The sequence below is a fragment of the Malaclemys terrapin genome, chromosome 1, assembly GCF_027887155.1.
Source record: "Malaclemys terrapin pileata isolate rMalTer1 chromosome 1, rMalTer1.hap1, whole genome shotgun sequence".
NCBI lineage: Eukaryota > Metazoa > Chordata > Testudines > Emydidae > Malaclemys > Malaclemys terrapin.
Genome location: NC_071505.1, coordinates 112,293,687 through 112,321,464, shown reverse-complemented (window position 1 = coordinate 112,321,464; position 27,778 = coordinate 112,293,687). Strand labels below are relative to the sequence as shown.

Genomic DNA, 27,778 nt, shown 5'->3' with positions numbered 1-27,778 from the left:
AAACAGGAATGCAGACACATGCAGTAAAAAGACACAAAGACAATCCTGCATGCAGCAAGGGGCAAAGTGTATTTCAAAATTCCTCCCCGTCATTTTCTTCTCCAAATGAGTTCGTTCCCACTTCCTCGTAGTCCTTCTCCAGTGCAGACAAGTCCTCTCGGGCCTCTGCAAACTCCCCTTCCTCCATGCCTTCACCAACATACCAGTGCACAAATGCCCTCTTGGCATACATCAGATCAAACTTGTGGTCCAGCCTGGCCCAGGCCTCAGCGATGGCTGTGGTGTTGCTTAGCATGCAGACGGCACGTTCCACTTGGGCCAGGTCTCCTCCGGGTGTTATTGTGGGAGGCTGGTAATTGATTCCAACCTGGTAATAAGAACAAGAAAGATGGAGGAAAAAGAGTGAGGGAGAAAAGAGGATCCAGAGAGACAACAAAAGTCAAATAAACATGGTGGAAAAGTCAGAGTAGCCTCATACGTGACTGGAAAGAGAGGGGTTAGGGGGCTGAAACCACAGTATTAAATTACCATAATGGCAAAAGTCATCCAGGTTGCCCTTTTTGGACTATTCATTTCTCAGCTATAACCCATGAGAACAAGGGAGAGCAACCAAAACTGGACATGAGGTCAGGGAGCACAGAGACATTATAATCATCATTACAATCATCTTTATTGTTTTCCTTTTAATGCACACCAGCATCTTACTTGCTTTTTTTAACTGCTGCTGCTTACTGAGCCCACGGCTATTCTGTCTGAACTAATACAGTAAGTGTTTCCCCCTACAAATCTTCAAATCCAGAGCCCATTAATACGTATGAGAAAAATAGATTAATTTTTCCATCTATTGCTTTTGACAGCATTGGTCTGGAAATCAGGCCAGTCAGTGCTGTTGCATAGGCAGTAAGGGGAGCATACAATGTGTGGAGAACTATGTGAAACCGGAGGCTATTTAAAAAAAGAATGTTCACAGAGAAATGCTCCTAATGTTTCACTTACCAGAATTTATTCTCTTGTTTTTAACAAAATATATTACTAGTCTAGAGAACAGTCTCCCCATCTGCTAAACACTTATAGAGTTGACATTTTCCAGACTGCCAATTAGGTGACTGCTTGAGAGACTGTGTAAGTAGGATATGTTCATTCTCCAAAGGTGTCACTGAAGATTATATATGCACATACACACACACACACACACATGCACACATACACTTCTAAGCATTCCCTTTTCTCACAAATGGAAAATGTTCAAGAGTTGAAATCACAATTTGGGCTGGACTACTTGACAATATCTCTTAACATACAGTACCAGTGTGTCTCTGTCCCTCTCACCTTGAAGCCTGTTGGACACCAGTCCACAAACTGGATAGTTCTCTTGGTCTTGATGGCAGCAATAGCTACGTTGACATCTTTGGGGACCACGTCACCGCGGTACAGCATGCAGCAGGCCATGTATTTTCCATGACGTGGATCACACTTCACCATCTGGTTGTTGGGTTCAAAGCAGGAACTGGTGATTTCTGCCACTGACAGCTGCTCGTGGTAAGCTCTCTCGGAGGAGATGATGGGTGCATATGTTACTAAGGGGAAGTGGATGCGAGGGTAAGGCACCAGATTGGTCTGAAACTCTGTCAGATCCACATTGAGGGCACCATCGAAGCGCAGAGAGGCAGTGATTGATGAGACTATCTGGCTGATGAGACGGTTAAGGTTGGTGTAAGTGGGGCGCTCAATGTCCAAGTTGCGACAGCAGATGTCATAGATGGCCTCGTTGTCCACCATGAAGGCGCAGTCTGAATGCTCCAGGGTGGTGTGAGTGGTCAGGATGGAGTTGTACGGCTCCACTACGGCAGTGGAGACTTGAGGGGCTGGGTAGATGGCAAACTCCAGTTTGGACTTCTTGCCATAATCCAGGGAGAGGCGTTCCATCAACAAGGAGGTAAAGCCAGAGCCAGTGCCCCCACCAAAGCTGTGGAAAATCAGGAATCCCTGTAGCCCAGAACAGGCATCGGCCTGAAAAGCCAAACAGAGAACAAAAGGAATCAGTCTACATCTCTGAGACTTCCATGAGCGCATCCTGAAATTGAAGCTGGGACATCTGTATCCAAAACACAGCATGGAGATCAGCCCAGGTCTTCCTGGGAAAAGACTGGATAACAACCTCTTACATAATGGTGTGGGCTCCATAGGTATCACTACTGGTTTGCTGTTACAGTGATAAATGTGAAGTATTTAAGCTGCAGAAACCTACATCTTAGGCTTCTGTCTGAGTCTTCCATCCATCTGGGAACTGACCTACAATACAATCAATCTCTACTCTGAACCAATGACACTATTGGGAGCAAAACAAGAGCTGCCAGTTGACATATATGTCCTATTCACCTGCTCACCAACCCCAAATCTTGTTTCTGATGTACTATCACTTACCAGTTTACGGATACGATCTAATGCCAAGTCAATTCTGTCTTTGCCAATGGTATAGTGACCACGGGCATAGTTATTAGCTGCATCTTCCTTTCCAGTGATCAGCTGTTCTGGATGGAAAAGCTGACGGTAAGTGCCAGTCCGCACTTCATCTGTCCAAGAAAGAGAACCCATAAGAAGCCTTGAATGGACACACTCCAATTTTGATGATTTTTGTTGAACTCCCCAAATAGTTGTTAATTGGCAGTGCTGTTTGTTGGCAGGCACGTGACATGGGAGACCAGGGTGTTAGGAATATCCTTGAGTTTGTACAAAAATGAAGGTGTGTCACAGAGATGATGCTCTCTAAATTCTGAAGGGAGAAGTGAATGTTGCTTTATAAGCCAGTCTCTTTCTCTTAGCAGAATTAGCCAATTTATGGAATGATTTGTGCCTGGCCAGGAATGAAATCACCTGGCCAGAGGGCAAGTCATCAGAAAAGAGAGATTTGCAGAAAAAAGGGATGGGAAATTCTCAGGAAACACCTACCACCAGCAGCAGCTTCTCATGTCTCCAATCTGAACTACCCCCAAATGGCAAAGGAAAATATCACCCCAAACAAGATCAGAATTAGAGGATCTTATGAGGAGAGGTACTCTTAGCATACTTAGCAATGTTAACCTCCTGACTCAGCTAACAGCAAGGTGGGGCACTTATGGGAAAGTTTATTCAGTGTTCTCCCCTTCTCTCATCAGTAGACTTAATCTCCTTTGAGAGATGAGTGTTTATAACTGCCTGGCATTAAAAACTTTATCCCAGTTATGGGGTCACACTGAAATGCAAAGAAGGGACTGCCCCACCAATACGCTGGAGACAGCTAGACCCCAACCCCGACCCACATAAGAGTAGGATCTTTTCCATTTTCCATTGTTAATTTTATACTGACCTACTACAGTTTGCTCCAAGTCTACCATAATAGCCCGTGGCACATGCTTTCCTGTGCCTGTCTCTCTGAAAAATGTGGCAAAGGAATCATCATTGTTGACTTTGTTGAACTGATTCTTGAAGGTACCATCTGGCTGAATGCCATGTTCCAGACAGAAAAGTTCCCAGCATGCATTGCCAATCTGAACTCCAGCCTGGCCAACATGAACAGAGATGCACTCACGCTGTAGGGAGAACAAAGCACAGGTCAGAAGAATTAATACACATCAACCCTTCTCCCTTCTGATAGTCACATATGCGTGTCATAGCTGCATTCAGAAATCCCAAACCAACCTCTGGTTTGGAGTCTCCAACCTCGCATACCCAACTGGAACTGGTGTGCACATGGACCCATGGAAATGGGGCCTAGCCTCTGTTCTCTGCCTGTAGTAGAAGTTCCAACTCTTATTTACAAATAGGATGGCGAATGTATTTTTCTGCAGAGCTACACAAGGACATAAATAGCAAATCACAAAGAAAAATGGAGATTTTCAGGCACTCACACACATACCTGTGTAAACCAAATACATGCCCTCATATGTACACATACATATACGCACACAAACATGTATACACTGTGACAGATCCCAAATGAACAGCATGTGCAAGGTCCATTTATTTTTATTCTTGGCTGGGACCTGACACAGCATGCAGCATTTTCTAACTATATATAACTCAACAGGGATGAGGTGTCTTCTGAGCCCTTAGCCCTCAACTGGGAGACTGGACTGGAGGATGGGAAAACTGCTTTCATCAGTGCCCAGCTCAAGGAGTTGTTGACTCAGCCTCATTCCCTTGGCACTTTAGTTTCACATGTGAAAGATCTTATCTCCTGAGAGCTCATACTCACACACTTACAGGTGTGCACCCTGCACGTTTAGACATGGCTGTGCTGTCGGTGTCATTGAAGCATATTTTGAGCAAGCACGTGTATATATATTTCACTAATTTCCAAAGTGGTTATTGCCATGTCAGCAAGGCACTATAATTATGGTACATAAAACTAAAACACAAAACAAAAAGAATTAAATGCTAAACAAAATAAATGTCTCTTGCCCCGAAGGTTGCGCTATTGACCACCAATGAGTAAGAATTACAAAAAGCCCTTTGGGTGAGCACTGCTGCTGGATGAGGTATATTCAAACATAAGATATTTTAGCAAGCACTTCCTAGTCAGTCGTAGGGTATGTCTTCACTGCAGCGTGAACTCGTGTTATCTACACTTGAATTACTCCTCTGGAGTTAAACTAGCTCAAATGAGAGCAGCCACACTGTCAAACACCACTCAATCTCTTGTGTCCACGTTGATGCTCCACTCACTCGTATGGCATTAAAACTTCTGGGGGCATATCACATGGTTCTTTACAATGCTGCAAGCTGTGATGTAATATGATTTCTTTCTCAGTGAATTATGGTAGAACTTCTCTGTCCTGCTTGGGCACATGGTGGGGAATTCAAGTGGCGCTAGCCTGGGTCCACACAGCAGAGCAGTCATGGACGAGTTGTGCTAACTCAAGCTTTAGCTTATACTCCCTGACAGATTAGCCAACCTGAGCTAAAGGTGCAACCATATTTTATAAAACCTTGTTGACCATGTCTCAGGTTTTCAAGAACCAAACCCAAAGCTAGGAGTGAAGCCATGTTCTATTTTTATTTAAACACAAATAAGGTTTTTGTTTTTAGTGAGTGAAAGAGTCAGATGAGGTAGGATTTCATTCTGTTTTCTGGCCCGTGTCTTCTCCTGCTGTTATAATGAGCACAGTCTGTAAATACACCTCTACCCCAATATAATGCTGTCCTCGGGAGCCAAAAAATCTTATTGCATTATAGGTGAAACCGCGTAATATTGAACTTGCTTTGATCCACCGGAGCGTGCAGCCCCGCCCACCCGGAGCACTGCTTTACCTCGTTATATCCGAATTCATGTTATATCGGGTCACGTTATATCGGGGTAGAGGTGTAAGTTGAATATGCCAGCTCATTCATCAAAAAAGGAAAAACCTCTACCCAGTTCATATGAAGACAGAAGCTGTTTTCTGGTAATCAACCTTCTTTCTATATCTTCTCACACAGCGGGGAGCTTGTTCTGGAGAGTTATTCATTTCATAATAGGACTTGTGCCTCATAAAGGCTGCAGATCTGCCTCCTTTTCCCCTAATCAGATCTTTTTCCTTTCCAGTGAATATCTTAACTCTACCTTTTGAATCAGCTCCGTGATGAATCCCAATGGCAGAGCAGATTTGCATGAAACCCTTTTCTTCGCTACACTTGCTACAATTTGGAAATGCTCTGACTGACACAGGAGAAATGCCAAGAGAAGCAAGAGATTTGAAATGGGGAGTTTCAAAGTAAATGGCTTTAAAATAAGTTACTGTTCCTTTAACAATGAAGAGAGTGGACCTTCCTCAGAGTCCCAGGGATAGTAAACTGATCTCTGTAGGATATTTAAATCCTGACCCTACTCCAAACTCGTCTAACAGTCTGGGGTTCACATTTGCTCTTATTAACTGTATCCGCACTGCAGTACTAGAAGACCAGACCCTCTACAGTTTGCAGACATTTAGAGCACAGTCTGATTTAAGCTTCATCTGTATTGAGGTAGAGTCTTATCTTCAAGGTAGCAGCTACCTTGTTGTTTTTCATATGTACTCACTACCATAAGTCCACACATGTTGTTAGAGCCATCTAAGTAGATGGTGAAGCTGTGTGTGTGGTGGGGGATGGAACTCCAGAGCAAAGCCCTGTACTAGGAGAGAATTTAAATATAATTGTAGGGACCAAAATGAAAGGAAATTAATTGGAAATGTTTTCTTCCCATCATAGTTCTTCAGGAGTCCTATGGACAGAATATGCTATTGCTAATTGTAAGCATGAGCGTTTCCATGGAATAATGGCTAATTCAATTGTGCTTATTGAAGTGGGAGTGAAATGGGAGTGCTTCCGTTTATTTCAGTAGGCTTTGACCATTTCTCTTTCAGACTATATGTTTTGGAGGGGTTTCTCACACCCAGACTGGGCCTGATTCGCATTTATACTAAACCCCTTTTATCCCACTGTGGCAGGGTAAAACAGCCTTAAAGTGGGAATAAATTATGTTTACACCCACTTGAAGGCTGCTTTATACTGCCAGCACAGTGTAAAGGGATTTTAGTTTAGATGAGAATCAAAAGGATGAACGGGACATAAATGAGGAGTTAAGTTAAAAATAATCAGAAAAAAAGTTTGTTAATTATGTTCCTGAAATTATGACCTCTTTTACATTTCTCATAGTTTTGTGTCATTTCTAGATTCCTATTATGAGAACCATTCTATGTTACTAAAGTAAAGACACAGAATCATAAACAGCAGGCACCAAATAGTTAAGAGGTGTAAGACCAAATTCCTCCTCTTCGTAATTCCACTGATGTAATGGTGTTCCACCCAGGATGAATTTGCCTCACTGTTTTTCCCAGCCTGTATTTGACACACTATAAATCCCATGTGCTTTCTGTGATAAATAGCACGAGTCTCTCCCTTGTCCTGTCAGTGAGGTCAGGGGTCTGTGACACAAACCACTGATGATCAGCAGGGGTATGATGTCATAACTAGGACTGTGGGCACCATTGAATGGGTGCTCACATCTTCTAATACGATCTAAATTTTCAAAAGTGGCTAATGATTTTGGATGCCTCTACTGTTGGGGTTACAAACTGAGACCCTTTAATGAGCTTGATTTTTCTGTGGGTGAGTATTCAGCCCTTTCTGAGACTTGGGCTTTGGTGATGTCTCATGTTGAGGACCCAACATCACTAGCCCCTTCTGAAAATGTATACTGTACGTGTCCATGAACTATTTCTCTGCACCCTGAACTATCTCACCACTCTCCTGGATTTCCCTTTGTGTTGTCAAAAATAACAATACAATTTAGAAGTATAGTTTTTTTTCCCTTTAATCAGATGTAATTTTGTCAGTTTAAATCTGGATGTATTTATTACCTTGGTATTGCTTGAAGTTATGGATTGAATAAAAAAGTGACATGTACACATACCCTGTAAGAATCCAAATGTACTTAACATTGTCATTTTCTAGATTATAGGCATTTCATCGTGTGTCATCTGGATATATTGAGGGTACAGTGTACTTTAAAAAAATTATTAAGTTAAAAAAAGTTCACGCCTCAGTTAAAAATGCAAACCTTGCCAGCATGTTTTTAAAGTGTGTGTGTGTTGGAGGAAGAGGGGGATGGAAAAGGAAGTAGTCTCTCCCCAAATAATATCTGCTTCTTCATCCCCTTTGCACGTATGAGGGTTAGCTTCTCAAATCCAGCATTTCAGTTCCCCTGTTATGAGATGGAGCAGAATAAAAAGCCTCCACCTAGTGCATCACAGGGTCTGGGGCCAGGAGCATCCAAACCCTGTGCATGCCAGACTTGGTCCAATTATTGAAGAGTTGCAGAGGATTTAGTAAAGAGCTGCAAGAATTATTCCAGGACTGGAGGACACACCTTACAGTGGCAACTTGATCATGGCCTCTAAGTACCTACACAGGAAGAAGGTATCTGGTACTAACCAGAGGAAACTTCAATCTAGCTGTCAAAAGTGTAACAAGATAAAATTGCTGGAACCTGAAGTTAGGAAAATTCATACTGGAAATAAGGCATAAGTTGTTAAATGAGGGTCATTAAACATTGGAACACCTTAGCCAGGGGTGTAGTACATTTTCCCTCGTGCTAAGTCTTTAAATCAAAGCTGGATATCTTTCTAAAAAGTTTACTCAAGTTCAGTTGCAAATGATTGGGCTCAGTGCAGGAATTACTAGGTGAATTACTAGGTCTCTGCAGACCTTTTAATCTATCAATCAAAGACATCAATCTCTGGTCCCATTCACCCCCTTCTCCCCCATCCCAGATTCCAAATACTGAAGCAAAAAGCAACCACAATCCTCTCCCTCTCACCCAGCTCCAGAGCAGGTAGTAGAGAGAATAGAGTCTTGTGTCCTCACATTCCCAGAATACCTTGTTCCCTCCTTGAATGGGGAGTTGCTGCATTCATCCTTACCATAGTGCCTCTAGTGGTGCGGACTACCCTTTCGGATGAGAAGCAGCAGCTTTGGATAGTGATGTTTCCACTGCTGTATCACTCTAAGCAGCTTGATAGGAGGGAGCCCATGCCATGCATCCCACACCAGCTGGTGCCCTACAGCATCACAGTGCCGAGAGGAGGTCACAATCTCCCCAAGGCAACCCTCACTTTCCACCACCCCTTGCCTATTTGCATCACTAACCCCTATTTGCATCACACACAAGACCACCCCCCTGTAACCAGATACACCCCAAATTCCATTCTCTCTCGCCAGGAATCCCCCACACTTTTCCCCCCTGTACCCTGCATTCATTCTTGACGAATTTTTCCTTCCAACAAATCCTTTATACCAGAGCTGGTTGGAAGATTTTCAACTAAATATACTTCATCAGAATATGTTGTTTCATCAAAACTGAAACATTTCATGGAAATGTATCGATTTCAACAATTTTTTCATCAGGAAGGATTCTGAGGTCCAGGGTGGAGAGAGAGAGAAAGAGACCTGAACTGGAAACCTGACCTTTTCAATCTGAAAATGGACATTTCAACACAATTCTGTTTCATGAAAACTTTTGAAAGGTTTTTGTTCTCATTCCAATGAAGAATGAAAACAAATTTTGAAACCCCAAAAGTTTTTGCAAGACAGAATTGCCATTCTCTTGTCAGCTCTACTTTATACCTTTTTGATGGCGAGCGGCCCAACCTACAGTCCATGTATCCCACAGTGCTTCAAAGGAACTAGATAAACATAAAATAATATTATTACTATTGAACTTTAACTATTAGATAAAATAGTATTATTTTCACTTTATTCTGTATCTTTAATAATATTCTGACCACAAGCACCATTAGAGAGGTGTTTTCAATTCATCTTCATTCATTGAAATGCTTCTCTTCCTCAGAGCTGAAATGAATAAATAAGTGTCCACTAATTTGGATCTCTTGGGTGCCCAACTTGAGAAACAGGGATTGATTTTCAGACATAAGCATCCACAACTGCCAAGTCAGTGGCAGCTGAGAGTGCTCAGTATCTCTGAAAATTAGGCACTTAGTATCTGAAGTGGACACCCAAAATTAGTAGTCATTTTTGTAAATTGGTTCCTGACTGATTTGTTCTCTAAAATGGTTGTGTTGGTCGCAAAAAGGCAAGCTGATACATCAAGCAGCATGGCTGAAAAAAGACACAGAAGATATATGGAAGGTATGGTATTCCTTCTTAGCACCTATGAATTACCAAGTTATTTGTAAAGCCTATAAATATATTCAATTTTCCGTCATGTACAACTTTATCCTTGCTAGAACATTTGGAAAGGAACCCGCCTTCAGGAATGTTTTCTTTTACTGCAGAATCTGTAACCAAGCAAGAACCTCGCTGAGTTATGTTGAAAACTAAAATGTTATTTCTGGAGTGATCTTACTTTACTGGAGTTGATTTGTTTAAAAATTATCATCAGACAACTGGGGCCAGATTCTGATCTCAGTCACACCACTGTAAAGCCAGAGCAACTCCACTGAAGGCAATGGAGGTAATCCAGATTTGCAGCAGTGTAACCAAAATCAAAATCTGGCCAATGGTGTTTTGATGCTTTTGCTGAATATCCCTGGAAAACCCAGAATCTCTGTTGTGCACTCAGGATCATGAGCTCTAGAATACCAATCAGTCATGAATAGGGCACGTGTCTTCATGGAGGTTGCAGAAGTCACGGATTCTGTAACTTTCCGTGACTTCTGGAGCGACCAGTGTGGCTGACCCGAGGGCTGCCAAAGCAGCTGGCTCCAGGGCCAGCTGCTCAAACAGGAATAGCCCGAGCAGCGGCCCCTGGGGCGGACAGAGCAGCCGCTGCTCCAGCGGCCCCCAGCAACGACCCCCAGCAGCCGTCCCTGGGGTGGCCGGAGCAGACTCTGCTCCAGCAGCCCCCAGCAGCTGATGCCATTACCCCTCTCAGTAGCAGACCTCTGGGGCACACCCCACCCAACAGTGGCCCCCCCAAGATTTAGTCAAGGGTATTTATAGTATAAATCATGGACTGGTCACAGGCCGTGAAATTTTGTTTATTGTCTGTGACCTGTCCATGACTTTTACTAAAAATACCGTGACTGAATCATAGCCTTAGTCATGAAGCAGTACTTTTCTTTTCTTTTTTTTTTTTTTTTTTTGGTAATCAGTGAAAGATAGGTCGATGGTTATCTGCACTGGATCTTAAAACTCTTTGTTCTATAGACATGTTCCATTTTTAAAGGATTCATTAATACCGAGATATTTTCTGGCTTTTGTATTGCCGGACTTAGGAAAATGGCTGTTAAGTCTAAGCACCAACAACAATATAAACTTTGTAGACTGTATGTTACAAAATTCATCATGAACTTTTTTTCTGGTTTATTTCTACTGCCCTCAATTGTGATTATTAATTAATCAAGTGGAAAGCAAAGGCATCAAACCATGAAGTGAATTGGGTTATTTTGTAAATTTTTTCATGCATGGTTGTGAACACTGAGTATCAATTAGCTTGAGATTAAATTGCAATACTGCTACATTTATAGAAAACTACGAGTGTTACCTTCGGATGGCACTAGAAAAGAGGGCATTAAAAACAGACACAGAAATGAGGCTCTTAAAGACTTCACGAGACTTGTCAGAATACCTTGGTATCTTGGGATATGATTGTCAGAGGGGCTGAGCACCCACAGCAACTCTTTACTTCAGCTGGAAATCCGGGTGGTCATCACTTACAAAAAAGTCACACCTCTGGTCAAATTGTGAGCTGGGAAACTATATTCTTCCCATAAACTTCCCCTTTAGTTTCCCTTCAATTGAATGTATCTTTCATTCCTGTGCTTAACTCTTGCACTATTACTGCAAGAAATTTCAATTGCTATTCTATTAACAGTGCAGTTAATAACAATTAACTTTTTTGAGTGAATTGCGATTGACAGCCCTGCTTGTTACTAACTTTCCATATAGTTAAAACTCATTAAGTGGTGACTATACTGCACATAAAGAAATGTGTTTGTAATTAAGCAAAATTAACAACAATTATTATAATTATAGTCAAGGCAATGTCAATTGCTGAGCTCATTTTTCTGTTGTGTATCGGCCAGTTTTCACTGGCAATATTAAAGTGCTGCCACGGCAGTGCTTTAACGTGGCTTGTGTAGTCGCAGCTACTAGCGCTGGGAGTGTGGCTCCCAGGCCTGGCGCACTGTCTATACTAGCACATTACAGTACTGAAACTTGCAGCGCTCAGGGGCGTGTTTTTTCACACCCCTGAGCGAGAAAGTTGCAGCGCTGTAAAGTGCCAAGTAAACAAGCTCTAAGGTCCGGATATTCAATGCGTGTTAGGTACCTAAATACCTTTGAGGATCTGGGCTTATGTGACATCAGAGGTAACTGGAGGGGAATGATGGTGATTGAGTTATTTAGCATGTTGTAAATTCTACTGATTGAAATGTGTCAGTGAAGGGAAGGAGAAATGTATGAAGAGATCTCAGTGGTAGATTATTTGATCACCTGTGCACAACAAAAAGTCACCAGGCTTCATCCTCCTCCTGGCTACAGCTCCAAAGGCTCCACTTCGAAGCAGTTGAGTACAGATGCTGCTGTACTTCTCCCCTGGCATTTTTCAATTCCCTGTAGGGAATATGTGTCAATATAATCTTCAACCTCCTCCAACAGGAAGTCAGATAGCAGTAGAATCATCTCCAACTCCTATGCCTGGAGATATTCAGCAAAAAGTGCAAACACCCCTCCCCCCTACAGCAAGGGTTTGGTGGCAGAATTATCACATCTACAGAAGGTATGTATGGTGGCATCTTCCCCTATGGTAACAAGCTCTTTGATTGTGGTACGGGATAGGGGAAAATGATGAAACTACAAATGAAGAATTATTGAATACTTTACTTTATGTTGCATGTTTCTGTAAATTCTTGGCCACTTAAGTATATACAAACATACATAAATCATGAATAGACAAATACTGCTTCATATTAAAAAGTTTAACATATGAACAATATATGTTGCATCTTTAATTGAGAGCATCTGGGAAGATATGCAAAAAAATATTCAATTCTCTGATCCATTATATGAAAATACATGCATTAGTGTTTGCAGGGTCACAGCTTACGAGTAGACTTAGTTGGGTAATTAGTCCCATAGAACTGAATGGTACTACTCACCTAATTAAAGCATGTGTTTGCAGAATCAGGGCCAGTGTTTGAGGTGAAACATACTTCCAATGTGTTTCATTGGAAATATTTACTGAATGTAAATATTTTTAACAACATATGCCAGTGTTGTGAAAGACTGTTTTGTGACCAGCCCGACTGAGCATCACAGTATAACGGACTACATAATTTTCAGAATAAAAATTACTAAAAGTATTTAAAATTAAATGAATAAAACCATTAGAATTGCATAACTGACATTTTTCTGTTTCTACCATCCTTTGTCTCATTATGTGCTAAACACAATGAAAAACATTCAAATTAAAAAACAAAGTACTAGGAGAAATTTGAGGTGGCTAATCTATGTATCACTCACACATATTAAAAAGATCCATGGAAATGAACAGTTAAGACATTATCAAGCAACCTCGAAGCAGAAATCGAGAATATCGTGCATACTCCTCACAGAACACAATCCCAATATCACAAGCATGGCTACAATCAGAAATTTGCAACAATGAGACAGAGGAAATGTGAACTGCCACCTAGCTAACGGCAGAAAGACAGACTACATATGATCAGTAAGCAGAATTTGACACCCTCAGATACCTCTGTAAATAGGTCATAAAGCTATGTACATAGATAGATCCTGCAATATAGGAGACTGGGAAGTACAAACTAGTCATTCTTAGAAGAGTTACAGAGAGGACTTGTCTAAGTTGTGTGGCAGTGCACTCTACAGGGGTGTGATTTCTAAAGTTCACTAACGTGTTGCACACTTATCAGACCATGTAGACCCTGCTGGTGTGTACCAGAAGTTCCTTGTTGCACTTTAACGTAGTACTATTTGAAACAGAACTATGTTAAAGCATGATAGGGAACTTTTAGTGCATACCAGGAGGGACTACACGGACCAATTAATGCGCAAGCTAGTGCATTTTAGAAATCACGGCCCCATTGCCACACCATGTAAACAAGCCCAGAACCTTTCTCCTTAAGAGTCTTGATATGATTATTTTATGCTGAAAGTCTTTGAAATGATGAATCAGTGACTGAGCTCATGGAGATATAATGGCGATAGGTGCATTACAGATGCATGTAAATAATAACATGAAGCTCCAAAATGTGTAAAGTCTTCAAGGCTTTGTCTTAACTGCCTACACATGTTTTTCACAGCAAGACAAATGCACAATAGTTATCTCACTGTAATATCCTAGTGGAGACAAGCTTCCTGTACTTTCTTTTGAGTGAAAGGTAGGCAAAGTTAATAATATTACCACCCCCCACTGCATCATTGACCTTGCCTGGTTTACCTCTCAGTAAAACTACAGAGCCTTGTTTCCACTAGGATTTCACAGGATAGTTCATGTTAGTTATGCCATAGAAAAACAGGTATGTTGTTGAGCAGCGAAGACGGAACCTCAGACTCTCTTAAAAGAGGAGGAACCGCTAACAAACCATAGTAGTGCATTCAGCCAGCTGTTGTGACACCTGTGTGCTGCTGCCATTTTTGAAAGATTAGAAATAGCCCCCACAGCACTGTATGGTTACTGCAAAGGCAGAAGGCCGTGTGGGATGTTTCGTAGAGGACTCACGTTATAGAACACTGCACAAGGATCTGCACTGGATGCCTCTTGGTTATCAGGGAGGTGGGGAGTTCAGGTGTGGTTTGGAACTTGTCTACCTGAATAATCACTTATCTCCCTGTTTTATACTGTTAAAGCTACAATCAGCTGAGGCAGTTGAACTGTGAAGCCAACTTGGTATAGGGGCGGGAACTGCTGGCAAAGTGTTCTCCAGGAGGGCCCTTTGACTCTGGAAGTCGCTCCCCCAACCACTGGTCTGAAGTAGCTTTGATCTATTGACCATCAGAACACTATGTGCTAGAGCTGTTGGGGAGAACAGGGGTCTAGGGTTTTGGATAGAGGGGGAAATGTATTTTGAGGCCTGTTAATTTACTCTTGGTGTGAAAGAGTGCAGTTTTGCTGCTGGATAATTACTCTGTGGATTAGGATTCTAAATACTTGTTGGAAGGTCTAGGCATGTGGCTAGGAGTCTTGTGTATTTAAATCTAAATATGTAAATAGAAAGCTCATCAACAGAAGATACAGAGACATCTAAAGTATGCAGTGAAACTACATGACAATTCAAGTAATGGGGCAGGTTAGACTCTAATAAATATGGAGCATATTAAGATTAACAAGAGCAACTCTGTTGGCTCTTGCCTCTCACCATCTCCATTTCTCCGCTGTCCCCTATTTTAACTTATTCAGTGTCAAATATTTAGTATTCATGATCATCTGAAAGACAGAAAGGTCTATAATTGCTTGTGCTGGATGCAGACAGGGGACAGAATGGGCTGACGGATCCATCTTTATAATGCGTCCCATCACCTTGATATGCTTGCTTAGCCACGATTGTTGAACCCGAAGTGAGAATGATTATGCCAAGACACATCAGGGTCACAAGAGAAACTCTGGCCCTCAGAACAGAATGGGCTCCAATTTCAGTCTGCAATATTTTATAGTGTTCCACATATTTGGCTTAAATCCCTCGCTGCAGAAACTGGGCATTTAAAGGGTCCTGAGGCTGGGCATTTAAAGGGTCCTGAGGCTGGGCATTTAAAGGGTCCTGAGGCTGGGCATTTTTTTGGCTCCTAGGGTTCAGTGTAGACCTGGTACTCTGAGATCTTTCATAACCATACACTCTGAAATTCCACTCCCACTTCTTGGACAACTTCAAAAACATTTGCAAGGATAGTGCAATCTCTCAAAATGCCTGTCATTGTTCTTTGCCAGTGGCTACAGGCTTTCACTTGGGACCCACACCAAAAGCAACCACTTTCAGGGGACATCTAAATAAGACATGGATTAGAGGAGGAGGGCTAAAACCCTGTACGTGCACATTCCTCCAGGGTTAGTAGTGTGCTGCAGAGCTCCATAGCACAGGGAGACAAGTAGCAGAGGCAGTTTCAAAATCCAGACAGCACTAGGTCAGGTTCTTAGTCTGGCAAGAGAGGAAGATGTCACTGCCCACGTGTGGTCATTTTAATTAGTACATTGATCTCAGGAGTCCTTGTAGAGCCTGATTAAAATCTTCAAGACAAACTGCCACTTGCACAGCAACAGAGACAAAAGACTTGCAACACATCGTAAAGCCGCTTAGTCTTGAACTGGAGGCCTGTAGAGCGGAGAAAATACAGCCACCCATGCCTGATGGCAGAGCTGGACCAGCCTGTAAAGGAAGGGTAGGGATGTGGGAGCAGCTGCAGAATAAAACAAAAGTATTTCATTAATGTTTCCTACCCTTCTCTTTATAAACTCAGACTTAGAAAGAGCTGATCCCCACTCGGGTTAAGGGAAGCCATCAGCTTTTCTTTCTCTTTATTCCTGCCCAGGTGAGAGCTCAGACTCTCACCTAGCAGAAGCTACAGGGCAGAGAGAAGAGGGTGCTGCTCTCATCCCCAATAAGCTATGCTTCACCCTCCAAAGGCTGATTGACAGAACGGCACTGAAGACTCAAAAGTCCCCTCTGAAGGGTGGCACTGAGCATGTGCCTCAGTAATGAAGATTCTTAGGACTAGCAGAAACACAGGAAACTCTCATTACAAAACGGGGGTGGGGGGATCTATATCCACAGACTTTCTGAATGCTAATGAGTGCCTTTTAGGGTAGTTTTGGGTTGGCTTGTAGCTTAAGTGGATCAAGGTTGAGGTTAGAGCTAAATTACTTTTCTAAAGTTCACCAATCACAACCATTCTTACCACTCTGTACTTCCCACAGCCAACACCTTTGCAGCATCTTTCTCTGACAGAGGCAGAGTCTGGCACTGGATAGCTGCGAACTGCCCATAGCCTGTGCTTCAGAACAATTTCCGACAGTAATTTTCGTTAGGAAAGCTGCAGCTGCAGTAGCTATAAGTTTATTTACAGCCAGCTGTCCTACACATCTCCTTTCAGTGACCTTTTAGTGGAAAAAGCTGGAAATATAGTAGCTGTGAGCTCCCGCACACCCACCACTCTTGCACCATATCTCACAGTAACTCCTAAGGGGAGAGGCTTGAATAAATGTTCCCCTTCCAAGCCCAATGCTAGCAATTCCCAGTTTCTTGTTCATAACCATAAGACAGATAACAAACAACATTCAGAAGCCTTAATCACATACCCGGGTCTAGTCTCACCACAACAAGGCATACTATGAGAGCAGCCAAGAGCGTCTTTTTGTAAGGGCTGGAACAGAAGTGGCTTGACATGGATCCCAGTGCTCTACGCAGCACTGTTAATATGGTCAATAACTTTCGGGACACAGAGCCTGGAATACAAGTACAAGAGGAGGTTAAAGGAAGGGGCAAGGAAAATAAGACCGCACAGAAGAGCTGCTGGGTTCCAAAAGCTACCTCAATGGAGCATGTGATCGGGCGTCTGCCCCACACTGGACTAGGAAGGGTTAACCTCAGCAACGAGCAGTGGAGGGGAGTCCTCCGAGTGGTCCAGAGAGGCTGCGTGAGTGCAGCCAATCAGGGAGGAGTTGCAGGGAACAACCAATCAGGGCCAAGCAAGCTCACATAAAAGGAGCTGCAGGGTAGAGCAGAGTAAGTTGCTGCTGGGAGCTCAAGGAGTGAGGACTGTGTCTCTAGTAGGCTGAAAGACCTGCGGCACCTTGGACAGAACAACTACTCACAGAGATGGGGGAGCAAGATAGAGCTCCTGACTGGTTGCTGGGGCTGGGTAGTTGCATGTCCTGAGGCTAGGGCGAAGAAGGTGCTGGTGCCACGGGGAAGTAGCCAGGGAAACTTAGCAGCATTGGGAGAAATTAAAGAGTCACAGCAAGAGGCTGCTATCTGTAAACAACCTGGGTTGGGACCAGGAGTAGTGGATAGACTGAGACACTAACCCCTAGAAGGGGCGGGGGGGGGGGACATGGATGGGGACACAGCTGGAGGGTCAAGTCACGAAGAGGGTGCTGTGATTCCTGAGGCTGCAAGAGGGGCCACTGGCAGATGCGAAGACAGAGTGATGATGTGCAAGCCATGGATGGGGGTGGTGGCCTCCAGCTAATCTCCAGAGTGGCCAGGAGGAGGTGCCAGCCCACTGGTGAGTGATGCACCCCATGACAGGGCAGCTATTAGAAGAGGAACACTTTGTTCATCCCTGGGCTCCTCAAGCGCTCCTGGCCTGTCTGCTATTAGCAAGGATGTAACATCACATTGGCTCCTGCAATCCACATGACTTCCTAGTTGGGCCACTATTAACAGAGGTGTGTTGCTTTCTTTTCCTGCTTTCTTTCTAAAAGCTTTATGGTAGTTGTTACTGAGGAGGAAGCTTGTACCCAAAGGACTTTATACAATTATCAATACTGATGTCCCATAAGGGAGGGATGCCCTCTCCAGCTGCTGGAGCCCCCTGGAGACAAGAATACCTGGATTAGTTGGGAATTCTTAGGTCTAATAGGTGCTTAAGTCCCACCCATAGATTCTACTACATGGGCTCAAAAAATGAGAATACAATAAGAAAATTATTCATAGGAAGATAGTAGAAAGTTCACACTAGCAACTACATAAGCCCTTAGAGGAAATGTCATCTGTCTTAAGTTTTAATTGCAGGTTTTTACATATTTCTTCTGTAGTACACCTCTACCCTGATATAACGTGACCCGATACAACATGAATTCGGATATAACGCGGTAAAGCAGCGCGCCGGGGGGGCGGGGCTGCGCGCTCCAGCGGATCAAAGCAAGTTCAATATAACGCGGTAAGATTTTTTGGCTCCCAAGGACAGCGTTATATCGGGGTAGAGGTGTATATTTTAAAAACTAGAAAATTGCCTTTGTCTTTGCCAAAGTGAAAGATAAACTTCGCCCTTGCAATTCTTATCAAGCAAGAGCATTTGTTTATGCACATGCCATGTAAGAGGTCAGAAGGAACATCCCCTGGCAATATTGTTAGTTAACAGTTAATACCCACTAAGCCAGCAGACTAAGGCCATGTCTATGCTATGGAAACTAGCATAACATAGATATGGCACTGTAGCTATGCTGGCATAACCCTGTAGCGTAGATGCAGTCTACAGTGACGGATGGGGTCTATCGTTCTAGGAAATCCATCTCCCTGAGCAACTGTTAGGTCAATGGAAGCATTCTGCTATCAACCTAGCTGTGTCTACACTGAGGGTTAGGTTGGCATAGTCAGGGTGCACAGGGGTGTGGCTTTTTTTACACCCCTGAAAACTGTAGCTAGATCAGCCTACATTTTAAGTGTAGACCAGGCCTAATAGTATGTTGGGTAGCTGCTCCTGATGCTGCAGCAGAAATGGGTACCAACTAGTGCCAGCTGTGATGGAATTTTGATGGAATTGAAACCACTTCCCATAAGACTTTCAGTTACTACCAACCTTGGATAGGTTAAGAAAGGGGAACTGGCTGTACAGTCATCCAACTGGGCATAATAAAAAAGAAAGAGGTAAAACTGGTAATGGATACAGAGCCTCTTCCTTCTAAAGCACCAGTTTGAATCTAGCCCTAGTTGGTAATGAGAACTGAACAGTCAACCCATGTAATGGCAGCTTGATGTGTGGAAATAAGTGGGTGGCTTTCAGATCAGTTCCTAGTGGACAAGTTTCTAAATCCCACCAAAAAAACACCACTGCAACTGGCATCCAGCAGAGAGGTCAAACACTAAACAGACATGGGGAGCTTGGAATACTATGGATTTCCAAGCACAGTTTGAGGTCTTTATTTTAATTTAAAAGCCCTTAAGTAGTTTGGGTTCATTGAGGTACCACCTCTTCCCCTCCTAAATGCTGCCACTGTTGTGAGGACTGCAGAACTGCAACTCCCTCATTGTAGATGGGGGAAGGCTACTTGCAGGACAGTTCTCTGTGAAGGGCTTTTCGATTTGAAACTCGCTTCTCCTCTCGACCTACCAGATTTGCTGGCCTTCTGGACATGCTGCAAAATCCATCTTTTCTCCTGAACATTTGGGAAGGAGCCTAGCTGAGGGATCTAGGGTACAAGAAAGGGGGCTGAGATGGATTATTTATTAGCAGACAGTGGTTATGTGAGGGGGAGGGGTAATCTGTAGATTGTATGTGTTGAGCTGCATTTTGATATTGTGAGTTTTAACCAGAGTGAAAGCACCAAGAGCAAGTAGGTAAAACACTTAACATAAGTCTAAATACAAATAAAGAGTGATTTAGCCCAAGTTCAATGGCTCCCTCTTCTACACCTCAGAAGAAGAAAGCAGGATTGTGAGGGTTAGAGAGCGTACCTACCTAACAGCTTCTCCCTCGCTGTGGCTGGTTGCTCTTCAGGGGCTGACTGTGTCTCTTCCTGTTGCACCCACTGATACCTCCTCTCATTAATGGTCCTCAGGGCCTCAAGTTGTTGCTCTTTGTTGAAAGCGTCACAGCCCTGTACCAGCTCCTCTGCCTCCACAAATTGTCCAAGGGGAAGCAACACATGCAACAGATGCAACTCCATCAAGGTACCATACGAAGGCAGGCTCTGATTGGTTAGATCTCTCAGCCAATAACTGTCAACTTCCAACATCACATGGGGCTCCTTCACTGTGCTGTACAAAAGGATGCTAGAATGCAAGAAAAAATGAATGTTCCACTACAATCTATTTGCAAAGTTGAGATCACTTACAGTTACCCACTTCAGTCATCTATGACTGGAACTGGACATAGATCCCTCAGTGAGGATCTGCACTCCCCGCAGAGCGGGCGGGAGTCCCTAGAAAGCAATATGAAGAAACCCCTCAGCATGTGCCTACATTGCAGCAGGGAGGTGTGATTCCCAGCGTGCGTAGACAGACATGCACTAGCTCAGGCTGAGCTACTACACTAAGAACAGCAGTGTAGCTGCTACAGCACCGGTGGCAGCTTGGCCTAGCCACCCGAGCTTGGACCCCGGGGGGGTTTGGGATTCGGATGCTTAGCCCAAGCTATCGCCAGCGCCACAATGTCCACACTGCTATTTTTAGTGCACTAGCTTGAGCTGAGCTAAGGCGAGTCTATCTACTACAATGGGAATGACACCTCCCAAATGCAGTGCAGACACCCGCAGAGGCCAAGCTTCCTTCCTCCCCCAGCAACGTTCCCAGCCTTTCATCACCTGATGCAGGGAGCAAAGGGAGCAGCAGTCACTGTTAAGATGCAAGAGATATTATCTTAAACACATGCTCTTCATTGGTGGTGACATGGGACTTTCTCCCTGCACTTACTGAGGGCATCACAGCGTCTGAGTCTTTGCTAAGGCCACAAAATTCATGACGTAACAAGACACATCAGGCAGTACATTACTGGGCAGTTCTCGGACCCTTTGGGTTTTGACATGAGGGGTCATGAGGCTGGCAAATACACAGATTTGACTAATGGGTGAAATGCAGTATCCAGAGAATCCAATGTCCCGAGACCCGTTACACTCAATTTAAGGCTCTCAAACTGCATGTGGCTTTTCATAGCTCTGAATAATACTCTCTGCTCAGGCTTGGTTAATCATGATCTGCAGCACCCAACCCCCTTTCCACAGCTGCCAAACCCTCCTCAACCTCCTCCATAACAAGCATCAAATCCATTTTCCCCTCCTTCCTAGAGAGGCCAAACCCTTCCACAACTCCATGCTCTCAGTAATAAGACTCCTGCGCACCTTCTTCTAAGATGCCTGTAATTCTGAGGGAGACTAGATTTGCTCCAGCAATCACTTGGAATGGTACTTACCTGCCTTTGTAAAGTGCTTTGAGATCCATAGGTGGAAAGCCCTGTAAATATGTCCTTAATACTTATATATTCAACTTCTTGCAGCACTCTTTTTCTCTTCCCGCTAAAAATTGAATTTAAAAACACACTTCTGATAAAGAGAAGATTCTGGATTTTTCATAGGTATTTACTATAATCTCATTCCATTAATTGATGAAGTGGTTCTTTGGCTATTTATAGGTCAGGTGCCACTGCATCTTTCATCACAAGGATTCTTATGAGAACATAAGAATGGCCATACTGGGTCAGACCAAAGGTCCATCTAGCCCAGTATCCTGTCTTCTGACAGTGGTCAATGCCAGATGCTTCAGAAGGACTGAACAGAACAGGTAGTCATCAAGTGATCCATCTTGTCGTCCACTACCAGCTTCTAGCAAACAGAGGCTGGGGACGCTCAGAGCGTGGTGTTGCATCCCTGCCCATCCTGACTAATAGCTATTAATGGACCTATTCTCCATGAACTTGTTTTTTGTTTTGTTTTTTTTAACCCTGTTATGGTTTTGGTCTTCGCAACATCCCTTAGCAAGGAGTTCCACAGGTTGACTGTGCACTGTGTGAAGAAGTATTTCCTTTTGTTTGTTTAAAACCTGTTGCCTATTAATTTCATTGGGTGACCCCCTACTTCTTGTGTTATGTGAAGGAGTAAATAACCCTTCCTAATTCACTTTCTCCACACCAGTCAAGGTATTATAGACCTCTATCATATTCCCTCTCAGTCGTCTCATTTCCAAGCTGAAAAGTCCCAGTCTATTTAATCTCTCCTCATACAAAAGCTGTTCCATATCCCTAATCATTTTTGTTACCCTTCTCTGTACCTTTTCCAATTCCAATGTGTCTGTTTTGTGATGGGGTGACCAGATCTGCATGCAGTATTCAAGAAGTGGATGTACCATGGATTTATATAGGCAATATGATATTTTCTGTCTTATTATCTATCCCTTTCCTAATGGTTCCTAACATTCTGTTAGTTTCAGTCAGGAGACAGTCACAGTAGTCTAGCCCTGCTAGTGAAGAAGAGGAGGGAACAACATGTCTTTCACTGCAGTAGAGCACTAGGGAGATGCTGCACTGTTTGAGGCAACGTATTCTAGTGGAGATGTTAAACCAATGCCTGATTACAGGTGCTAGATAAAGATCACATAACACCTGGGATGTGTGATCTTGGTGTCAGGGCAACATCCCTTCTCACACTAACAGGTTCCAGTGTCTCTAGCTGTGGAAGAGGCAAAGCTGTGGAAGAGGCAAAACAACCTCTAACCTATCACTGTGGCATTCCTTGAAAATGAAAGATGCTGCAGAAAACCAAGTTCAGCTCTGTTTTCATTCTGAAAAGGTTCCCTCTCAACAGCTGTGCCTGGCCCCCCTCTTGTGCAGGGGGGGGATGACAAGAAAGGAGGAGGGGCATGGAGGAAAAAGCCCAACTAGAACCCCATACAGCACACTACACATATAGGTTGTGGAACCTGGGTATTTTAGGCAGAACATATCCGGAAAGTACAGATAATTACTCACCACAGTTCCAGAATTTTTGGAGGCAGACGTTCAGGGACCTGGTAATACTGTAGAACCCAAGACAGAACTTCTCTCCACCGGTTCATCTCTGCCAGGGCCTGGATGCCCACAATGCACAGGGAGCACTTCACTTCTGCAGAGCTGTCCAATGGACAAGACAGGCCAAATGAGCACTTGTGAGAAATGCTGTTTCAAAGTCCTTCCCTGCCTGACACATCTGATGCTGGGGGCTTTCTAATTCCTCCTCAGTAGCTTTTCCCCAAAAACACAGACAACATTCAGCCTTTTTTGCAGGACATGTTTGTTACACATCTCCAGCAGAAGTCCCACATCTCTCAATCATGCACAAACCCCTTTTCATACTAATCAGGAGTTGTCTATATTCAAAGATATTAAAGCAGCCAAACCAAGAAAATGCACCTGTAAATTAGTTTAGGCTTTTAACAATCTAGCCTCTAGTAATGGTTTGGTGACTAGAAATCACGACAAGGACTATTGGCATCATTATTATTTTAGGACTGACAATGTGTTGAAATTGTGATTGTAAGAGATTCCAAACCTAGATAAAAATTCAAGAAAACTGGGTTCAGTTCCTCGCCCTGCTTGTGCGACACAGAGTCAGTGATTCAACCATTCTCTCTGCCTCAGGCCCGGTCAACACTAGGAAATTAGGTTGGTATAACAAAGTCAATCAGGGGTGTGAAAAATCCACACCTCTGAGTGATGCAGTGAAACCAACCTAACCCCCAGTGTAGAAAGTGATAGGTTGATGGGAGAATTCTCCCAAAGACATAGCTACTGCCTCTTGAGGAGGTGGATTACCATTGGTATAGGCTTCACTGAAATGCTACAGCGGTGCAGCTATGCTGCTGTGGCATTTTAAGTGTAGACAAGCCCTTAGTTCCCCGCCTATAAAATGAGGATTCTACTTCTTCCCTCACACCCTTTGTTGGTCTTGTCTAGTTAGACAGTCCGCTCTTTGAGATAGGCTGTGTGTTTGTGCAGCACCTAGCACAAAGGGGCCTTCATCGCCAGTGGGGTCTCTGGGTGCAACTGTAATATATCAAGTAAAATATCAACCTAAACCACTCCTTTCCCATCGGGGGGGATTTTTTTTTATAGTGTCCCTCCCTGGCTCTTCGGCCAGGTAACAAGTATAGGCTCTATCCTTGTTGTGACTAATCCTAACATAATTCCAATGCTATCTTACACACGTTCTTCCAGGGAATTCTCATCTTCATGCCCCACCCCACTTTTAAATATGTTTGTGGGTCGTTTAGTATCTAGTAGTACCATAAGAACCTCTGGACTATATTCTCCTGGGGCATAATAAACTCAGTAAACTACATCATTCTGATGGCTTTTGAACTCATCATAACTAACAGGCAAAGCAGAGCTTCCAGAGAAATGGGAGTTACAGGCCTAAATACATTGGAGGAGCTGTGCGTAAGTCCCTTAAGAGTTCATCTGTTCCAGCTGTTCATTTCCTCCACCACAAATCATAAACCTGAATTAGGTACACAGCTTTGGAAATGAAGAGGAGCAGGAGGAGTATTTTTGTCTTCAGATCGGGGGAGAGGGGGGAAATGAGCAACAAGACTAGAAGACCTAAGGCACTCAGATTCTGTTTCTATGCATCTCCCTAGTAATAAACAAAGGAACAAAACTATCCCTAAATATAGTGATGTATAAAGGGCTAACAAATTATAGATATTCTAAGCATGTTACAGAGATAAATAGTAAGAGAAATTCCTAGATTCCAAGGACAGAAGGGACTATTGTGATCATCTAGTCTGACCTCCAGTACAACAGAGGCCATAAAACTTCTCCAAAATAATTCCCAGAGCATATCTTTTAGCAAAATATCCAATCTTAATTTCAAAATAGTCAGTGATAAAGAATCCACCATGACCCTGGGTAAATTGTTCCAGTGGTTAATTACTCTCACACTTAAAACGATATGCCTTATTTCCAGTCTGAATTTGTCTAGCTTCAACTTCCAGCCATTGGATCATATTATACCTTTCTCCGCTACATTGAAGCATCCATTATTAAATATTCTCCATGCAGGTACTTATAGACTGTAATTAAGTCACCCCTTAACCTTCTCTTTGTTAAGCTAAATAGATTCTGCTCTTTTAATCATTACCGTGGCTCTTTTCTGAACCTTCTCCAATTTATCAACATCCATCTTGAATTGTGGACACCATAACTGGACACAGTAGTGCAGCAGCAGTCCCACCAATGCCAAATACAGAGATAAAATAGTCTCCCTACCCCTACTTGAGATTCCCCTGCTTATGCATCCAAGGATTACATTAGCCCTTTTGGTCACGGCATCACGCAGGGAGCTCATGTTCAGCTGATTATCCATCATGAACCACAAATTATTTTCAGTCACTGATTCCCAGGAGAGAGTCCCCCATCATGGCCTACATTCTTTGTTCCTAGATGTATTTAGCCATATTAAAATGCAAACAGAGTTATAAGCATGTCAGTAAGTGTTATAGATGGCTATAAGTCATGTATTGACTTGCACTCTAAAACAATACATTAACCATTTACTAAAACATGCACTAATCATTCATTAATCCTTTATAAATAGAACCTTAATATAAAGTGTGATCAATAATCCCACGCTTCATTTTTCTGAGTTCTTATACATTCTTAGACCTATTATTATCAAAATGCCTTGATTCTCAAGGATCTCCAAGCTCTTCATATACAAGAATCATTTCCCTTACCTATGACATACAGTTACTGCTGGGTGAAACAAATCAGCTGTTTGTATAGAGAACAGCAACATTACATCCCACTTCAGTGTTGAAAGCAGGAAATAATGTATTATTTCCAACTGAAACAGCATGGAGGAGTTAAAAACTAATTAGACAAATCAGAATTTGGACAAGACACCAATATTAACACTCTCAGTACTGTAAAAAATGCTGCTATGAAATTTTTAACTACCAAAGATGATCAAGGATCTCTCCTTTACGTGTCATACAAAAGACAACAGCACTGACTGACCAGTAACACTTGCAACCAGGGCTTTAGAGCGGAGCCTGGAGCTGGAGCGCGGAGCAGCACTGGAGCAGTGGGAGCTGCAGGTTTTTGCCTGGAGCCGGAGCACAGCTCCAAAGCCCTGCTTGCAACTCTACCCAAGTAGAAGGTTGAGGGGGAAAAAGGGGCAAAAAAATCCCAAACCAGAACCCACAATAGCAGAACTGTTTCTAAGCAAAATATTTCAAAGGGATTGATGAAAAATATTCAGTGTCGAGTTCACAATGGAGTCCCCGAAGGCAGGACTGAACAGATGTTACACTGATACATTAGCTCTTAGCTGAGTCCTGTCAAACATCTCAGGCCTGCTGTAGTCCAGTGTGGTCACAAACAAAAGCCAAGACTTTTCTGTCTAGGAGTCACCTGGAACAGATTTCGTCTGCGCTTGGATCTGAGCAGATTTCGCAGGGAACCGGCTGCACAGGCCCTGCCTGCGTTTGCCCTGAATAACTAAGCAGCGGGAACCTCCTTTGCTCCATGCCCGGGTGACTGGGAACTCGACCCCCCCCCCCCCCCCGTACCTTTCACAGTCAGGGTCCGAGGCCAGGCTTTCGCAGCCCCGCTCACACCTGTCCAGCGCAGCAGCAAAGTCCAGGTGCACCACCAGCAAATCCGCAGCCTCCTCCAGCAAAGAGGTCGCTGGGGCTGGCACGGGAGACAAGGACAGAGGCTCGCTGCTCCTGAGGAAACCTGCCGGCCCGCTGAGCCCAACTAAGGACACAGGCAAGTCGTTCTTCATGGTGCCCGGGGAGTGGCGGCTGTTAGCGTCTGGGCTTGGCTACGTGCCTTTGAATCCCGACCCCATCTCCTTCGGAGCCATCGCTTGCTGCTGTGCCCCAGCAGCTGCCGGAGCGCCCTCCTGTGCACGTACGGGCTGGATTCTCCCACACGCGGGTTCAAGCTCCAGCCATGCACCGGGGAATGGAGCGCAGCGCACGGCCCGAGAGCCTGCGTGCACCGAGCTGGCGCTCTGCGCCCGCGATCGGTGCTGTGTCCTGGCTGGCGGCTTATGCCCGCTGGTTCCAGGCGCAGCGTGCAAAGCCAGCCGTCAGAGCCCGGACCCCCAGAGCCGGGGGGAGCCCATGTTTGCTGCGTTTCCGAAAAGCCAGGGGCATGGCAATCTTCCCCGCCTCCCCGCACGCCTCGCTGCGCTCCAACCCTGTGCAGAGGATTATGGGAATTGTAGTTTCTTTGGGTCACTGCTCTTGGAGGAGGAAATCAAGCAGAATTCCGTCTAAGATTTAAAACTGAGCCGAGAGGATGTGAGGGGTTTGTAGATGTAGAGTTTAGATTCAGGTTCCAGGGGTTATGCTGAGCAGGGGTGGGAAGGGCTGGCCCACTTTCCCTCGGATGGCTGCAGAAATGGAATTACTTTATCTGTTGTTTTTCTCCATTCTTTATGGCAGAATAAATCTTCATTGAGCTGCGGTGGGTGTGGACTCTGAAGCCCTGAACACAGCAAATGCTAAGCCACAGCTTTCCATGCAAGGGACTTGGGACCTGATTTTAAGAAGTACTGAGCATCCACAAGCATACAAGAAATCAGCTGGAGTTCAGCATCTCTGAAAATAAAATCAGTACTTGGTCCTGCTAGTGAAGGCAGGGGGCTGGACTTGATGACCTTTCAAGGTCCCTTCCAGTTCTAGGAGATGGGATATCTCCATTAATTTCAATTTCAATTTCAAAATCAGGCCGTGGGTGCCTGAAATTCCACAATTGCTGTAAAGAGATAGCTTTTGTTGTACTGCATTAGAACACAATAGAGCATGAGGGGGGGGAATGACTTATTTAAAGAAAAAAGCAGGTTCTCTGGAATCCAGACAGAAGCCCTCTAAGTGTTTTTAAA

General features: G+C 43.8%; 2 protein-coding genes across 2 annotated transcripts; both read right to left on the bottom strand.

The window, feature by feature from the left end:
* Nucleotides 1-73: 73 nt before the first annotated feature.
* LOC128830335 (tubulin alpha-4 chain-like) lies at nt 74-14,846 on the bottom strand. The gene is made up of 6 exons (XM_054016187.1): nt 14,838-14,846; nt 5,582-5,677; nt 3,347-3,569; nt 2,425-2,573; nt 1,330-2,010; nt 74-367 (listed from the first exon to the last, which is right to left on the bottom strand). Exons 1-6 carry the CDS (start codon nt 14,844-14,846, stop codon nt 74-76), a joined length of 1,452 nt encoding a protein of 483 aa, XP_053872162.1.
* PEX26 (peroxisomal biogenesis factor 26) lies at nt 12,325-27,052 on the bottom strand. Its single transcript, XM_054035678.1, has 5 exons — nt 26,454-27,052; nt 22,873-23,013; nt 19,873-20,186; nt 16,769-16,915; nt 12,325-15,870 (listed from the first exon to the last, which is right to left on the bottom strand). Exons 1-5 carry the CDS (start codon nt 26,669-26,671, stop codon nt 15,767-15,769), a joined length of 924 nt encoding a protein of 307 aa, XP_053891653.1. The 5' UTR covers nt 26,672-27,052; the 3' UTR covers nt 12,325-15,766.
* Between the last annotated feature and the right edge of the window lie 726 nt (nt 27,053-27,778).

Coding starts and splice junctions, on each gene's coding strand:
- PEX26 (XM_054035678.1), bottom strand. CDS start 26,671: ATGAAGAACGACTTGCCTGTGTCCTTAGTTGGGCTCAGCGGGCCGGCA. Junction 20,187..22,872: donor CCAAAAATTCTGGAACTGTG/GTGAGTAATTAT, acceptor CTTGCATTCTAG/CATCCTTTTGTACAGCACAG. Junction 16,916..19,872: donor AGCGAGGGAGAAGCTGTTAG/GTAGGTACGCTC, acceptor CTTGTATTCCAG/GCTCTGTGTCCCGAAAGTTA.
- LOC128830335 (XM_054016187.1), bottom strand. Junction 2,011..2,424: donor TAGATCGTATCCGTAAACTG/GTAAGTGATAGT, acceptor TTGGCTTTTCAG/GCCGATGCCTGTTCTGGGCT. Junction 368..1,329: donor GGTGTCCAACAGGCTTCAAG/GTGAGAGGGACA, acceptor TCTTATTACCAG/GTTGGAATCAATTACCAGCC.